We start from the raw sequence: 18,127 nt of genomic DNA, 5'->3' as shown, positions 1-18,127 counted from the left end.
AAAACATTCTCCAATTTCTTCATTTTATGATTGATTTTATCCTTCACTACCTTAAATAACCAACTGGTTGTATCCTTGCTTCCCCTTCATTCCGTTCTGCATACTCCTTCTCCCGCCTTGTTCCCATTACCACCATTTTGTAGTCTCACAAGACTTTGTTTTTTCCATTAACTTTGAAAATGTTATTTTTCATAAATCTTGTATCCACCTTCTAAAGTCCATTTATTCTGCACAGTTTGATAATTAGAATGAGAATGTGGGAAGCGTGCACAAGGCATCCACTTTTTTAGAATAAAAAAATAATATTCTTGACTTTAGAATAGAAAGGAGTTTCAGAAATCTAGTTCAAGCCTCTTATTTGAACTAATACCCAGCAAAGTGCAATGATTTGCCTAAGGTCATAAAACTTGTATGTGGTTCAGCTAGAACTAAACCGAGGCTTAAACTTTTTCCAATATATCACATTGCTGATATTTTTATTTCTTATTCTTCGACATGCCCCCGAACCCCTCCCGTTACTCTTGAACATACCACAGAACTACATACACTCCTTTCATCATGTTTGACAATATTTTGTTTTTGATATATCAACCAATTGAAGATAACTTTAACATAGAAACTATAGTTTGTTACCTATGGTCAACTGAGAACTTAACTCCAGCTATGGAGAAACTTTCCTACCGTAAAATTTGTATTTGTAATACATTGTTATTTAATGCCACCTTTATATCCAGAGTATTGATTCTGGAGTCAGATTATGGGCTTCAAACCCCATTCTGTTTATTTCCTTCTTGAATGAAAATTAATGAGCTGGTTAATTTCCTTGAAGCTTAGTTTCCTCATCTCTGATAAACGGAATAATAGTAGTCCCAGCTGGGTGCGGTGGCTCATGCCTGTAATCCCAGCACTTTGGGAGGCCGAGGTGGGGGATCACCTGAGGTCAGGTGTTCGAAAGCAGTCTGGCCAACGTGGTGAAACCCTATCTCTACTAAAAATACAAAAATTAGCTGGGCGTGGTGGTGCACACCTGTAATCCCAGCTACTCATGAGGCTGAGGCAGGAGAATCGCTTGAACCCAGGTGGTGGAGTTTGCAGTGAGCTGAGATCATGCCGTTGCACTCCAACCTGGGCAATAGAGTGAAACTCTGTCTAAAAAAACACAAAGAAAAAAGAAAAAGTCCCAATTGCATAGTGTTGTTTTGAGGAACAAATGAAGATATAAATAACTTTGCATAGTGCCTGCACAATGTAAGCATGTGATACTGTGAGCTATTGCTGCTAGCGTTGCTGATGTGTTTCTGTATTTAGTCACAGGTGTTCATACTCCCTTGATACACCGTTTGACCCTCTATTCCCAGTGTCATCATGCTTATCTTTTCATAAACTTTAGCTGCAGAATATAGATCATCTATAGAGTATAGATGAGGGTTTGCTCTCAAACAGGGCTGGTTTGGGGTGAGTGAATGTGCATGTACAGTGTGTTGTTGTCATCTTCATTGAAGGGGAATGTTCAGGATTGTGCCTGGAGGGCGGCTCTGTAATTTATCATCTGGCTTCCTATGCTGGAACAACAGAGATGGCACTCTGTGGGTCAGCTGAAATAGTAGAGCACAGTCTCCTGTTGGTTTATAGCTTCTTAGGGTCAGTGAGAGCTGAGGTTAATTCAGCAAGGGAATCCACGGACTGTGACATGAATTCCATCAGTTGTTCATAAATTATGGAAGAAATTCTAGGAACTGCTTTTGGGTTTTTAAACCTCTGGGCCAGAAGGTTAATTACTTGCCTACAGTTCCAACCAGCTTTCTGTGTTAATAGATACCGGCTGTGTAGGCCCTTCTGTTCCAGGCTTGCTTGCACGTTGTTATTTCAATATAGTAATAAATCACTGTCTTAGGAAATACGTAATTTTTTGGATAAATACCTGTGATCAACTTAGCAATAAAGAATCAGTATATTATTATTTTATCGTATTTGGATTTTAGCCACTGTTTTTCTTTTGTCTTGAATGCTTTTTTAAAGGAGATAATTTATTCTTTTTAGAATATTTGTCCAACATTATAAAAACAGTAGCTTTAAATAATTATAAGTAATTATAGAGCAATAATAAAATTATTAAAAAATAGATGATTACTGAATTGTAAACACAAATGAAAATTTAAACATTTTAAAACAACATTTTAACACATTTTTAATAAGAATTAGATGACCTCTATATGTTGAGAGATAACTTATTTTGCTATATTTATTTTCTAAGTGTCTCATTACTAACATTAAACCAAATCAAATATTCTCTTACCTGCAGATAATCTAAGAGTTAACGGAAACATTGAGTAGAATTGACATAGAAATACATGATTTCCTTAGCATCATACTTCAAAAGCTTCAGGTTTTCCCCAAGAAATGTTTGAATGGAATTTTCTTGTAAGCAAAGTCTTGAACTGCATGTTTTTTGATGTCTCAATGTTATATTGACACTTTAAATAATTTCTGATCCACAATCACATCGATGGAATGTATCCTTTCTTCTACTGTTTTTTTTTTTTTTTCTTTTTTTCTATACTCAGCTCCTACTCAATTGATTTTGGGTTAATGACAAGTATGTCTAACAACTTAAGAGACAGACATTCATTTTGGCTTTCATTAGTAATATGATTATCTATTTTTTATTTCTTCAAATGTATCAAAGGCCCTAATTTTTTAATGTAAAAATTATAGCGCTATGTCAAAGTTTGTTATAGGTTGGATTAAGGGGCACAGAGTGAAAAGTGAGGGAGTGGCATTTGTCCTGGAATATAATGCTATGAACAATAAGCAAATGGATTAATAATATCATCACTGAGACTAATAAGATAGATCATTTAAAATATACCACCATTTACGTAGTTCATATTTTTATCATTTCTTCATTTTTTTGGTATACTAGAGTCCTCAAAAATGGGCATAGCCTAGGCCACAGTTTACATCAACTGTTTGAACAACTTTATCTATTGGTAAATTATTAGATAATATTAATAGCATACCTCTATTAAACTTGCATCACCAACATTTTTCTTTTGGAAAATAAAAGATTTGATTTCCTGTAATTTGTGCTTTCTTCTGCTGTTGCTACTATTTTTCCACACCAGAATAACTCTCTGTGTTGTTCTTCTGCAAATCAGCACTGTGCTTCTAGGCTGGGGAAGGTTTTATGTCTTCTCTAGTTTTATGGGAGAGAGAATAATTTTACGGGTTTCTTGCTACTCAACGTTACATACTCTTGATACTTCCTTGCTGGCACTATTTATAGGAAACTGCTCTGTGTGCAGGCACCAAAGGTTTAACTGCTTAGTTACTCCATGGCCACGGTTCACCAACTTTACCCATAAATATTGGGTTAAATAAAACTTTGGTAGAAATTCCTAAAAATAGAAGACTACTGGGTGAAATGATTGATAATTTTCTCACCAAATTCTGACTCCCTAACAACAAAACCAGATCGATGATGAAGAACACTCCTTCCTTGACTGAAATTCCTCCCTGCCATCGCAGTGTGGGACACTCAGGGAAGAGTTTCTGTTTGTGGGTCAGAACCTTGAAAACTTGGCCAGTGTCTGGATTGTTCAGACCTTTCTGCCATTTGTGGAACAGTCCCCTTGCTTTTGCCGCACTCGCATCAAGACCCTTTCTTGTCTGTCGTCTTGCTCCCTTAGACAAGTCACATGGAATGGGGGTCATTCATACACCTTGTTGGCTAAGCAAGAGCATCCTTAGTAGGGAATCTTTTACTTTCGCTTCGTTAACTTGCCTCTTTTTGTTCTGCATCTCTTATTCTTCTTTTTAAAATTTGCATCAGTAAATTTCGCATTTTGTTTTGCCCTCAATAAATTCACCCAATCTGGCTTTATGATTTCCAACTGAAAAGTTTGTGAGCACATGGCTCTCCTTTTTTTTTTTTTCCTTCTTCCCAATGAACCTCATGTCCTTTGAGTTGGAATATCTTCAGAAATGAGGGAGGGATACTGTGACTGTAAGATTCTTAAGGTAAATAATGCATCCTTGAAAGAAATAGATTTTGAAAAACAGACTCCATTTGTTTTGAATCAGATGAAAAAAGTGTTTTGAGAAGTAAAGTTTCTCTTAGTTGATTTTTACATTTTATTGCCCACTTTCTCACAACTGTAAACTCTTTTAAGCTCTTAAAAGTTGAGGATCTCTAAATATTCAAGGAGTAATTGTCAAGTTCAGGTTTTTGTTGTCCTTCTTTCAAAGATGGTGTCCTTGGGTTTAACTTGTTTAGGTTAAGGGAGATTCCTCAGAATTTGATTAATGGAGCATTCCAAGAGTAACAAGGTGGGGTTCGGTGAGGTCGGTGGGGTTTCATGGCTCTTTTTGCTGCAGGGAAAAAAAAGTATTTCGATTACAGAAAGATGCCAAGAATGAACTTGAGTTACTCCTATTTGTCAGTATAGCATTTCATTTCTCTCTATGGTGTACTTCGAGTTTATTAAATACTCCATAAACTGAAGGGATTGGAATGGTGGGATTGGAAAAGTAATTGGGTGGTGCTTTCACAATTACATTTTTGGTTTAATTTTCATTTAGAATGATTCAGTTTGCTGTTTTGTAACTATTTCCTAGTCTACAAAAGCAAAATATCCCCTGATATTCATGGAAAAAAAGGTAAAGTTCTAAAGAATTCCCATATAATACATATATTTTAAAGTTCAACCATGTGGAATGATCTCAGAGTATTTTTCATGAAACATACACTTTTGAGGTTTGCTTTTTCACTTGAAAGTGTTGCCATCTCTAAAACTGATTTTTGTTAGAAAGCTCAAAGTAAGAAGTAAAGCTATGGTTCCAAAATCTTTAAATATTATTTAATTTGGATTCATTGAAAATAATAAAGTTTGACTTTATTCCATTTTAAATTACATTTTCTGTATATACATCTTTTCATATTTTCAAGGAATTATGAGTTCTTTGAAATCTACATTGGTTTTCAAAATATGTTAAATGACAAGTTAATGTTATTGAAGTGCTTTTTGAAAATGGTCTTTTTATATTAATCCAGATAATTATATATATATATATATATTATACATATATATTTAAAACACATTAAGCTTTGCTGCTTGTTTATGAATGTTTCAAAGCATAGGGCACATTGGCTGTACACTTTTTAAAAAATTGTGGTAAAATATACATGATACATAATTTATCATCTTCACAATTTTGCATTTTTTAATCTTCAAGTTTGATTATGGTCATTATTAACATATTAATTCAGTGTATTTAGTAGCATCAACAAAACTTTGATTTCTGTGTCTCTGCTAGAGTGGTCAGGTTCACTGCTTAAATTAAATCCATGTTCTAATTTAAGAATATCAAGATTGAAGTGATTTGCAAGGTTTTTCTTCATTAATTTCATGTATTGTAAACATAGATTTTTTGAAAGGATTTGTGTCAAGATGTTGGATATTGAGGTGGTTACATTGCAGTAGATGGCTATTCACTGATGTGACTTTAGGATCATTTTATCAGTAAGATTAATATCCTAAACTGCCTTCACAAATTTTCTTAAGATGCTATTTTAGTAACAGTATGTTAATCCTTTGGTGAGGGCTAGAATTCTTCTCATGTCTTTAATTAAAATTATATTCCATTTATATGGAACATCTATATGGTAACATATATAAATTTTAATCTGAAAGGCATATATTAAACTAGGATTTGATTTTTTTCGTATTGTTATTAGCCATACTTGCTAGTGGGTGGTTGTCATCATAATACATTTTCTTTGTCAAAGGCTCAAGGTAGCTTGTTGGGGCCAGGCTGGGCTCAAGTCGAGTTAGGTGTTCCATGTGGCGTCCAGATGTTCCCTTTCATTACTACTAGCTGCCTTTGGAAGGCTAGCTCCAATTTTCTAGAGCTGTTTTCTGAATATCCCCCCCAAACATTTCAAATAATGTAGTTTTAAGCTACTTCCATCTCAGGTGTTCCAGCAGTGAGAATTTGGATACACTTACTTCAAGCCGAGTAAGTTAAAGTACCTCCAATTCAAAGACGAAGAGCTGTAAGAAGTCTGCTTGAATAATGTTAAATTGGCATTAAGGAACTGCATTTATTCAATCCTTTTGCCTTTGCTAGTGACTTTAGCTAAGTCCTTCACCTGCCCACTTCTCCAGCCCAGTGATCTTTCTTAAACCTATGTCCTTGTTTTGTATAATTTATCAGCATTTGAAATTATCTTATGTATTTTCTTTAACTTTTTCTTGTCTTTCTCATTACACTAGTAAAATTGAAGAGACAGTGATTTTGTGAAACTATTCGCAACTGCATTCTCAAAGCCCAGGACAGTAACTAGAAGATGGTATGTGCTAAAAAAAAAAAAAAAAAAAAAAAAAAAAAAAAAAAAAAAATCTATTTAATGAATGAATAAATTAGCTTCATGGAGTATCCACTTTGTGGCATCTTTAAAAATTAACCAAAATCAACTTTTTATAGTTACCATCATGCTTCTGTTTGTTCCTTGATGTGTTGTTCAAAGAAAACACTGTGGCTTTCAATGTTGTTCAGTGTCAGCACATAATTTAAATAAAGAGATGCAAAGAACTCATCTATTTTCCTTTAGTTAAATGAAAAATGTTTTGCGCTTATGTACACATAAATATTATTATTTATGCTGCTGTGCTCACTAAATCTATTTTATTAATCTAATACCTAAATCTCATAGGATGGTATGTCATATTTACCAATATTGTATTTCCGTTCTAAACATTGAAAGTGACTACCTGTGTATAGTTCTCAAGACACAGCTTAATATTATGTTAGTATTTGCATTCACCTGGGAACTGCTTCAAGACATAACACACATTCCTAACCTGCCCCCTACTTTTTCTTGATGAGCATTGATAACCAAAAGAATGCTGGAATCTACCAGCCAGAAAGATCTGGTTAATGTTAACAGTTATTGTGAGAAGCAGAGTTTTTGTCATTAACTTTAGAAAGTCTAACCCAATTTATGCAAAATGCTAGCCATATTACTAATATATGTGATGGCATGAGGTTAAGAGTGGGTTCAAACTCAGCCTCCACTACATAAGAAGCTATGTCATCTTGAGCAAATTACTTATCCTTTCTGTGCCTTACTTTCCTCATTTGTAAACTAGGGATATGAATACTTAGATTATAATATTGTTGCAAGAATTAAAATTGCTAATGTGTGTTAAGCATTCTGAACTGTAGAATAAAACCTAATAGACTCTATACATTTTAGCTATTGTTATTGTTTCCATTTAGATTTGTTCTTAGCTACTTTTTTTGGCTAATTTTCAGATTAATTAATTTACATGTTAGTCAGAATTTGAATACTGTGACTAGCCTAAGCAAAATAGAGATAATGTCTAAATACACCTGAGATATTAAAACATAGTAGTTATTTGAAGTTGGATCGCATTGTACATCAGAGCCCAGGTACTGACAGTGACCTGTGTTCTTAGAGTTGACTAAAATTGAAGATAAGTTTTTGTTCTCTGCAGGATCATTTTATGTGTAGGTGAAAATATTTCCTAGAAACATTCTTCACAGTAATTTGAAATAATGAAGGCAAATATCATATGCATAATGTGAGTTTGAAAACCTAAGAATAACAATTTATCTTTAATATGAAAATTAGGAAAATGACTTTAGTAATTATTAACATGTTGACTGTACAGGTAACCTTCAGGTTCCAATTGTGTGATAGCTTTGTTCTTGGAGATAGCAGATAGCTTTGTCCTTGGAGTCTGAAAGAGATGCAGGAGTGCCCTAAGCATCCTTCAACCAAGAGGGTAGAAGTTTAATGTAGAGTCTGAGCTGATTTGCAAACTACACAGTATAGTTTTCAAATAAATTGCTTATAAAAGCCATTTACATGGTCATGCACTTTGAAGCTGGAGTACATTCTAGGATGGAATGAAGGAATAGAGTTGAACTTACCCAAGTTTCCCAGATATGTCAGCTCAGTGTTGGGGAGTGGCATGGGGTAGAAATACCAGTCATCTAGAGGTGTTCTGAGTGGTTTATGTAGACCTCATGGGCAACAGATGTGTAGACATCAGTGATAAGAGTAATTGCCACTGTTAAGAGTAGGATGACTGGGCTGGGCGCAGTGGCTCAGGCCTGTAATCCCAGCACTTTGGGAGGCGGAGGTGGGTGGATCACGAGGTCAGGAGGTCGAGACCATCCTGGCTAACACGGTGAAACCCCGTCTCTACTAAAAATACAAAAATTAGCCAGGTGTGGTGGCGGACACCTGTAGTCCCAGCTACTCTGGAGGCTGAGGAAGGAGAATGGCGTGAACCCGGGAGGCGGAGGTTGCAGTGAGCCGAGATTGTACCACTGCACTCCAGCCTGAATGACAGAGCGAGACTCCATCTTAAAAAAAAAAGAGTAGGATGACTGTGTTAATTTGTTAGGGCTGTTGTAGCAAGATGTCACAAACTGAGTGGCTTAAACAATAAAACTGTGTCGCCTCTCAGTTCTGGAGGCTGCAAGTCTGAGATCAAGGCACTTGCATGGCCATGCTCCCTCTGAAGGCACTAGGGAAGGATCTGCTCCAGGCCTCTCTCCTGGCTTCTGATAGTTCTTGGTTTGTGGCAGCATAATTCCAGTCTTCACATGGCATTCTCCCTGTGTGTCTCTGTCTTCACAAGGCAATCTTTTTATGAGGACATCAGTCATATTTGATTAGGGTCCCACACTACTCCAGTAACGTTTGCAACAACCCAGTTGCCAAGTAAGACCATATTATGAGGTACTGGGGTTTAGGACTTAAACATATGAATTTGGTGTGGGAGGGCACAATTCCATTCATAACAAGTGACCTTGTATCTGTTGTCCCAATTGAGACACTGGTGAGAGTGAAATGGAGTAATATTGTATTAGGGTTCTCCAGAGAAAAAGAACCAATAGCATATGTATAGATATATATGAGGAGATTGATTATGGGAATTGGTTTACACAGTTATGGAGGCCAAGAAGTTCCACGATGTGCCATTTTGCAAGAGACCCGGGAAAGCCAGAGGTGTAATATAACCTGAGTTTGAAGTTCAGCAAACCAGGTGAGCCAAAGGTGTAACTCAGTCCAAGACCAAAGGCCTGAAAACCAGCAGCAGGGGTTTGTTGATGTAAGTACTGGAGTCTGAAGGCCAGAGAACTGGGAGCTTCCTTATGCAAGGGCAGAAGATGGATGTCATCTCAGATCAAGGAGAGAGATGGAGGGAGGGAGGGAGAGAAGAAGTAGAAGAGGAAGGGGAAGAGGAGGAGGGGGAAGAGGAGAAGAAGAAGAAGAAGGAGAAGGAGGAAAGAAAAAGAAAGAAAGAGAGAGAGAGAAAGAAAAGAAAAAGAGAAAGAAAGAGAGAGAGAAAGAAAAGAAAAGAAAGAAAGAGAAAGAGAGAAAGAAAGAAAGAAAGAAAAAGGAAAGAAGTGGAAAGGAGGAGGAGGAAGAGGAGGAGGGAAAGAGAGATAATTAATTAATTCACTGTTCCTCCATCTTTTTGTTCTATCCTGGTCCTCAGTGGATTCAATGATGCCTGCCCACGTTGGTGAGGGTGGATCTTTACACAGTCTACTAATTCAAATGCTCATCTCTTCTGGACACACCCTCAGAGACCCAGAAATAATGTTTTACCAGCTACCTGGCCACATCCCTTAACCTAGTCAAGTTGACATGTAAAATTAACCAGCTATTACTATATTGTTCTAGGATAACAGGCATAAACTGAGACTACTTTAGACAAATCTGGATATATGGTCGCCACACCCATAGGATAGGTATAATTTATCCAGTTTTTCAAAGGTTCAATGGCGTTGGATGATTTTCTCAGAGTTACAACTGGACAGAGGATGAGCAGTATTCAAACCCAGGACAATCACATTCCAAAAAAATAATTTAAAAAAGCTATGTCTTAAAAGAAGTTAGCCTTTTTAAGTCTATGGACAGAATTCCTATATTATGACAGTAGGTAAAGTTGGAAATGGATTCGTTATGTTCCCTTCTTTAAAATTCCTTACTAGTCTTTAACTATATATTTCTTTCTTTGCTTGATGGATTTTGGCTGTTATGACAGGAAATAGTAACCTGGTATACTATATTAGGATAAACATAATTATTTACCTGATGACTGCAAGTCTTTTGTTTTTGTTTGCTGGCCTCTCTATTGGTATTTGGAGAACAAAACCAGATGTAAAGCTATGTGATACAAAGAGAATAGCTATGAATATTAAATTATCTTAGGCTTGCTAGAAAAATAATTTTACATAAGTGTAGAGCATGTTGCTATTCTTATCGTGCTTTATCCCTAATATAGATTTGATTTATTGATGATTTCATTGTTCATAAATAAGAAGGAAACATTTTAGCCTTCTTTATTATCTATCACCAAAGTAAAATAAACTTTGAAAATCTAAAAAATGACTTTTTGTACTTTATGAAGAAGAAAATGAAAAAATTATCTGGAATTGTGTGATGCAGGAGCTACCACCATTTAGCAGTCGCATTCTGCTATGTTTTCTTCCTGTCCTTTTCCTTTGTGGTTCAAAGTTAAATGATTAAGATCTCAATAAATGATAGCTCCTGCTGCACTCCTACTGTTGCTGCCAATGCTGTTACTGCTATTACTGTGATGTTCATTTTATATCATCATCCTGAAATTGAAACATTCTAGATACATCAGAGAAGTGATATCATTGTGACTTAGAGTCTGGATGGAGGGAGAAGTGAGTAAAAAAGTGGGGGGTTATCTTGAATGGCTCCCAAGTTTTTTATTTGCTAACTAGGTACAACAAGTTTTTTATTTGCTTACTGTACAACTAATCAGGACAGGATATATAGCACACACAAGACCAAAGGATAAATACCACAAATTCAAAACAATGCACACTGATTTAAGCTGTTTGTGAGATACCCAAAGGAGGGTACCTGTTAGACATATCTATACCTGGCGATTGGGGCTCAATAGAGATCTGGAATTTAGATAAGCATGTATTATCAACTCAGGGTTAAAATAAGATTATGTTTTCCTAAATGTTACCAAGCCTTTGTCCTACTGACTTTGAAAAGCCACACCTTCCCAGAGTCATGATGATCCTAAGGTCAATAAGTCTAGGTCAGCTTACCTAGTACAAAGGTTGATTTTGTCTCAGAGAAGTTGGCAAGTCTGGATAGCTCATTTAAGGACCTGTTCCTGCTTGTGTTGTGATTGTTGTTTTTAGTTTCTTGCTAGTTTGGGTGTTTGTCACCATTTTACAGTGCCTGGTCCAAAGGGAGAATCCTGGGTGCTCCTCCCCAAGGAGGAGAGGCTAGAAAATGCCGCCTGGCAGGGGCACTGCTGCAGGTGCTTCCATATGATGTCACTGCTGGAAACAAAGTTTGGGAGAACAGTGCAAGGCCATTGTGCAATGGGGCCAGCCTTGAGACCCAGGAATGTAACTGTCCATTTCATGAAGCAGTGTTAGGGACAGGGGAGAGGTCAAGTAAGGCCTTGTTGAAAAGTAATCACTGGATCAAGCAACAAAGGGCATTGTTGACCCCATAAGGGAGTTGACTGGGATAATGCACATGATATCCAGGTTGAATTAAAATCAGAACCAAATGGAACATGAGAGAGTAGAGGAAGAACATACACTGCTAGTCAGAAGGCCTGGCTCTGAAGGGAAGACAGAAGTTTTACATTAGCTGAAGGAAAATATTTTATTTTATTGATCTTTGATTGCAGCCAGGGTCTAGCATCCTGCTGTGTAAGTACATTGTTAAATGAAATAATAAATCAATTAGTGATTTTGAGCTACTGTCCATCCTAAATAATTTGGCTTTTATAAGAGGGCATCTTCAGATCCCTTTTGGAGATTAAATTTTGTCACAGTTTTGTCATTTCACAGTAGAATTTTTTTTTTTTAAATGTGCTGTGTATGCATGTGCTTGTCTTGAAAAACATCTTGGCTATTTTCAAAATTATAGCCTCTAGGTGAGAGGTAGTTGATTATATCAGAAAGTGTGGCTTAATTATTATTTAGTTTAACTACCAATGGTCCTTTTGAACATACACCAATTTTATGAAATTCTTTTGAAACTCACAGCCTTAACTGAGTCAAATTCATTTATATGAAACAAAACAAAGTGTCAATAAATCAGGTAAATAATTCCCCTTAGAGTAGTACAGTGACAGAGCAAATTGATTAACATAAAATATTTTTAACAAATTCTTAAAATTACGAGATTTAATTCGGACTCAAGTATTAAAAGGAATATGCAGCAAATATGCTACTGGCAAATGTTTATTTTTGAGTATCAGAAGTGCCCTGGGCTCGGTGCCCTCTCCACAGGAGGGGAGGCCACAGTCCACTGCTGTCCTGCACAGCCCATGCTTGGGTCTGCCCTGCTGTGCCTGGAGCCCACTTGAAGTAGCACAGGGCATGTGTGGTGGCCAGGATCTGAGTGTATGAGAAGTGATAGCACAGGACTGGTTCTGCTACTTCACGTTTTCCTGACATTCAGGCTTCCTTTATTTGTAGGTGAGCGTCCCTATCAATGTCCTTACTGTGAAAAAGGATTCAGTAAAAATGATGGACTGAAGATGCACATTCGTACTCACACCAGGGTAAGATTATATTCTATTTCATTAATATTGATCATGAAAACCATACTTTTTTAAAGGAAATATATTTAACTTTATATTACAAAATAAAGGCAATATACTGGAAGTTATATATCTATATTTATGATAGACATTTAAGGATAATTTTTTTAAAAGACAAAAACAATGAAAAAAAAGATGAAAAAAAACACGAATTGAAACCCCAAAAACGTTTTTATTCTTTGAATCAGGAATCAATTTTCAGGAGATGTAAATGATGAACTGCAAGATAAATAGATTTTTAACATTTTAATACTACAATATTTAAAGGTTTTTCCTGCAGAACATTCACCAGTAATAGGAACATTTTTTAATAGAGTCTGCAAATTTGTCAGCATTTGACCATTAAGTAATACTGATGAGCAAGTATGTTTGCAAGAAAGACATTGCAGATAAATTACCAGGACAGGTGGAAAATAAGGAAGTGTAACTCAGTGCTTCACAGGGCATGCCTAGTGCTGTGGCTTATTCTTCCCAGGATACCCTTTGTTCCTTTGCTGTCAACACTCTCACTGAACTATTGTCGTTCTGTTATCTATGCCTTTTCCAGACTCAAGCATCTGTTTCACATGCCTTTAAAAAAATGTAGGCAGCTTACTCACCATCACCACCATTTCATAGCTAACTATTCCATTTAAGGCACAATTAGACACTTTAAATGAACTTTCCACATGGAAATTTTGTGTTGTTTTAAATAGCTATTGTTGATTTTGCTCTATTCAACTTTTCACTGCATTATCTTTCAGTTTCTTTTCAGTTTCGCCTTTTAAAGTGCATATGGTCTGTATGTAAATGATATTTTTTTTCAAATATTAAGAGACTTATCTAATCCCCTTTAGAACAATTCTAATTTAAACCGCTCCTGGATTTTACTTTTTACCTTAGCTATAAAAGAAAAACTTTAGAGAAAACACATAATAGTAATATTCTTCCTGGTAAAATAATACTGTAGCCCTCCACTTCAGTTCGGCAGCACATAAAATCTATCCCCTGAGGTCCCCTTAAGAAAATACTTTATTTGTCTTTGTGGTGAAGAGAGGGAGCTTCTCCACTCATTAAAACAAATCTATAGCAGGTTTCTCATTCTAGTTTGTAGTATCATATTCATATTATGTGAATATTAGGAATTGGAGTACTTCCTAGATATAAAAGTACTTCATAAACCGTAAAGCATTAGAAAGATATTCCTGTTTATAATAGCATGATTTAAATATACAATATCCAAAATATTTCACAATGAGTATTATGAAAGAGGTTTAAATTAGCTTTAGATTAGGAGATTATTTTACATGTGAGCAGTTGTCACAGATGTATCAATAATGTATTTATTTAAAAGATGCGGACATAGGCAAAGGGGCCCTGGTTCCTTTTAATAGAAACCAGTGATATTGACAGAAATTTACATATGATGTTGTTTTACTTGATTACTGAAGGTAGACATGATTACAACACGGAAGAAGCTGTTTAAATCACTGCAAGAAAAATATTTTTGGGGTTTTTCAGGAAGGTGAGACATTTCCGATTCAATTGAGTTGGTTTTTACTTCATTTTAATATAAAGTTATTAATGAGAATAATACAGATAGTTAAGATGAATAAAAATAAACACACAATCACTAATTACATGCCAGTACTCTTTTAGACCTTTGCATTTATTAATTTATTTAAGCTTCACAACAACTCTATGAGGTAGCTGTTATTATGATTTCTTTTTGAAAAACAAGAAACTGAGGCACAAACAAATAAGTGGCAGAGTTGAGATTTGAACCTAGGGAGATTGGCTACAGAGACCATTTGCAATTTTTTGCCTATTATTCAACTGAATATTTTCTCATTCCACCAGCTCATATATTTTCTGGTATATTTCCACACTAAACAAATTACAGTAATGACCCCAAATTTAAAAGTCCCGTATCCTTTTGAATTTTTGAACCTCGATATAAGGATTCCAACACTGTCTCCAAAGTATTCAGCTGCAGATGGTCCCTTGTCAGAAGTTTTCTGACATTAACTGCACAAAAAGAAAACAAATTCTAGGCTTTGACTAAGGGAACTCAAGAGAATGTACAGACCAGGAGCACTCAGGATTTTAGGCAGGATCGCCCACAATGAGTAGAAGATCCAAGGAACAGGGTAAATATGTGTAAGCCTTTTGGGTTTTACCTCAAACTCTTTTTTAATTTTCCTTTTTTGTGCATTTTTAAAATATTTTACCCAAGCAGTTTTATTTTGAAAATACTGTTTCCTAAGCATTGAATAAATACAGATAGTCTTTGCATATTAGTTCAAATTTTCAAAAGCCTACTAAGGTTATCAGCTAGTACAATCAAACTATTATTAAAACTCAAAAGAGATTTTAAAAAATATTCTAGAGGAACAACCTCTGCAAGATCATATTTTCCCAGTATTATTTGCATTTTGTAAGACTCCAGTCAAAAAAGATACTGTTACATTTGGGCCATAACACATTTCAGTTTCAATTTTGCATTCACATTACATAAGCATTTAAATAACTCTAATTCCCAGACATTTTTGGTCCTATTTTAAAAGTTTTTAATTCCATTTTAGCAACAACAGAAAAAAAATAAGCTATCTAATTCAGTAAGGTACATCTTTAGGAAGTTTTGCTGAGACAACCCAAGATGCTGTGTCAGGCCTGTACCCCCAAGTTTGCATTCTGTGGTGACTGCATGAATGCCTTCTAGAAGGAACATAAAGCCATTTACTCTCTGGTTATTGTCTATAGGATGCAGTAAGAGCCCCAGATGTGGGAGATAATTTTGCCAAAATCTAATTAATCATTGACCTTTCTTGGAGAGACCAGGGTTTGAGGTGAAGTCTGGTGATTTTACTTCCTTCAGTATATTCTCTTTATATTTGTTGTTTTCAGCTTCTGGCTATGTTGTACCTAGTTGTGTTTTTCATTGTATTTTTGCAGCTTAAATCTGTAGTCTGCTATCTTTAGTTAAATTTCAGAAAATTCTTGGCCATTTTTTATTTTTCAAATTTGTTTTGTCCCTTTCTTTCTGTCTTCTTATGGGACACCAGTTACACATGTTAGACTATTTGATATTGTTCCAGAGTTCTTGAATACTCTATTCTCTTTTTGTTTCCTTTGCATTAAAAAAAAAAAAAAACTCAGTGTTTTTCTCTGTGTTTCTAATTTCTATTGATATTTTCAACTTCATTGATTTTTCTACCTCTGTTGTGCTGTCTGCCTATTGAAGGAGTGCATCTTTGATATTATGTTTTTCATCTCTAGCATTTTCACTTCGATTTTTAAAAATTGTTTCCATAAGGCCTGGCACAGTGGCTGATTCCTGTATTTCCAGCACTTTGGGAGGCTGAGGTGGGAGGATTGCTTGAGGCCAGAAGTTCGAGGCTGCAGTGAGCTATGATCGTGCCACTGCACTTCAGCCTAAATGACAGAGTAAGACCCTGTAAGACTCAGTTAAAAAAAAAATACTATTACATTTAGGCCGTAACACATTTCAGTTTTAAATTTGCATTTAAAAATAAAATAAATAAATAAGAAAATAAATGGTTTCTATATTTCTATTGAAATTGCCCATTTGTTCATCTGTGTGACCCACCTTTTTCACTGAATTCTTTGACATATTAATTGTAATCATTTTAAATTCTTTCTTTGGTGTTTCCACCATCAGGGCCATCTGTGGATCTCATTGTTTTGACTATTCTATCTCTTGATAATGAGTGGGAAGATTGCAGGAGTTTGCTTTTTAAGTGTAACATAATTTTTGCACGTCTGTTTGTGTGTGTGTGTGTAAAAGAAACTAAGTCTCTAAGTCTAATTGGAGACTAAAGTAAACACTGCTTATGCCTGGAAATAGGTATACTTCTTCTTCTGCTAGGCTGTTAATGTGAGTGAGGGCTTGAGTCAGTCTGGTCAGGAGCTAAGCTAGGTTTGGGGTTTATTGTTCCTGTGGTCACCACAGGCTATAAGCTTCTCCAGTGGGTGGACTGCTGCTGCTGTGTTCTTCATGCGAGGCCTGGAGGCTCAGCAGGCTTTTCTTGAGGATCCTTCCTCACCATCAGGTTTTGGCCGATCCTGTGTACCTTTGCCACAGAACATGTTTCTCTCTCTCTGCCTTTGTCCCTCCACTGGCAGTAGCCTGCTGGTGCTTGTTACTAGGCACGAGACTTAAGTAGGCCAAAGGGCTTTCCTGGGGCCCCTGCTCTAGCATTAGTTGGGTAGGTGCTCTGCACTTGAGTCTCAGGGTTGTGACTTTATCAGAATTTCTGCCTCTACCCTGGTGCTAGGTGCCCCCTGCCTCTGACTCCACTCAGGGTCAGCTGCAGTGTCCTAACCACTAGCTACCTATTGCTATCGAAATTTAAATTTTAATTAAATCTAATTAAATGCAATTAAAAATTTACTTTTTCAGTCGCATTTGCCACTTTTCAGGTGCTCTAGAGGCACATGTGTCTGGTGACGACTGTATGCCACAGCACAGATATAGGACATTACAGTCACCACAGAAAGCTCTGTTGGACAGCACAGGCCTAGAGGGTGGATGGTTTCCTGGCCCTACCAGCTGTGGCAGGTGAGCTCCACCTTGTATCTTTGGAGTAGAAGGTTTGGGGCATGAGAAAGAGGTTTCTGCCCCACTTCCCACAGCAGCAGACCTCTCCTGTGGATCCCTTGGGTTCTTGGGCTCCCCTGGGTGTCAGTGCAGGATATGTAGGCAGGTTCTGTCTCTTTCCAGAGGCCACGGGTCATTGCCTGGGACCACAGCACCTGAAAGTTTCATGTTCCCAGCAGCTGGTAGCTTTTGCCTCCTGTCAAAGCACAGTAACATCTGGGATGTGGCAGGTGTCTCCCTCCTCACTCAGAGGCAAAGACTTTTGTTTCCTGTGTGAGGCAGGTTTGTGGCCTGGGTGGTTTGTGCTGCTCCCTGGCAGCCGCTGCTCATCACCTTGTACGCACACAGCACAGAGACAGAAAGCAGATGGGTTCCTTCAGATACTCCTACTCCACCCTCAGATCTTGTCTGTGCCACCCGGGGGCTCTCTAAGGTATCCTGCCCTGCGTCTAATCTTTCTTACGAATGCTGATGGAGCCAGTGGAAAAGAGATGAGTGGCTGTGGACTTTCCATGTGCCAGGGTCCCCAGGATTCTAACCTAAATGCTAGTCCGCAATCCTTAAGGAATCAACCATCACTTGTTTTCTTCCTACCCATTTTGTGACAGTTCTGTCTTCCTCTGACAAAGGTGAGACCATTCTGTGTTCCATTTTTTTTTTTGACATTTAGTTCATCTGATTGTCTTGTGACCTTATAGCTCACAAAATGTTTCATGACCTTAAGCTTGAAAGAATGACTAAATTTTTCAGTTTTTTGTCACTATTAAGTTGGGGGTGATGTTCTTTGTGGCTTTCCACATCCTATGAGTAGTGATTTATTTTTAACTATATAGGGTTTTTGGGGATAACTTTTCCCACTTAATGGCTC

The 18,127-nt window shown here is 36.7% G+C and overlaps 1 protein-coding gene across 12 annotated transcripts in view; it reads left to right on the top strand.

Moving 5' to 3' along the window:
* Window positions 1-18,127, top strand: part of PRDM5 (PR/SET domain 5) — a 221,202-nt gene that overhangs the window by 152,040 nt on the left and 51,035 nt on the right. For 6 of the 12 annotated variants that reach the window (XR_012435351.1, XM_015450783.4, XM_074040978.1 and 3 more), the window contains one exon: window positions 12,535-12,620. The exons of 4 other annotated variants lie outside the window; for them this stretch is intronic. Coding sequence is in view for 5 of the 8 variants with exons in the window: in XM_015450783.4 (XP_015306269.1) it covers window positions 12,535-12,620 (86 nt within the window). In the remaining 3 variants the exon portion in view is untranslated. Of the gene's footprint in view, window positions 1-6,275; window positions 6,353-12,534; window positions 12,621-18,127 lie in introns of those variants that run through there. 2 more of the 12 variants (XR_001490964.3, XR_012435352.1) reach the window with 2 other exon arrangements.

The sequence above is a fragment of the Macaca fascicularis genome, chromosome 5 (assembly GCF_037993035.2).
Source record: "Macaca fascicularis isolate 582-1 chromosome 5, T2T-MFA8v1.1".
NCBI classification, from domain to species: Eukaryota; Metazoa; Chordata; class Mammalia; order Primates; family Cercopithecidae; genus Macaca; species Macaca fascicularis.
This window is presented reverse-complemented; position numbering and strand designations above follow the sequence as displayed.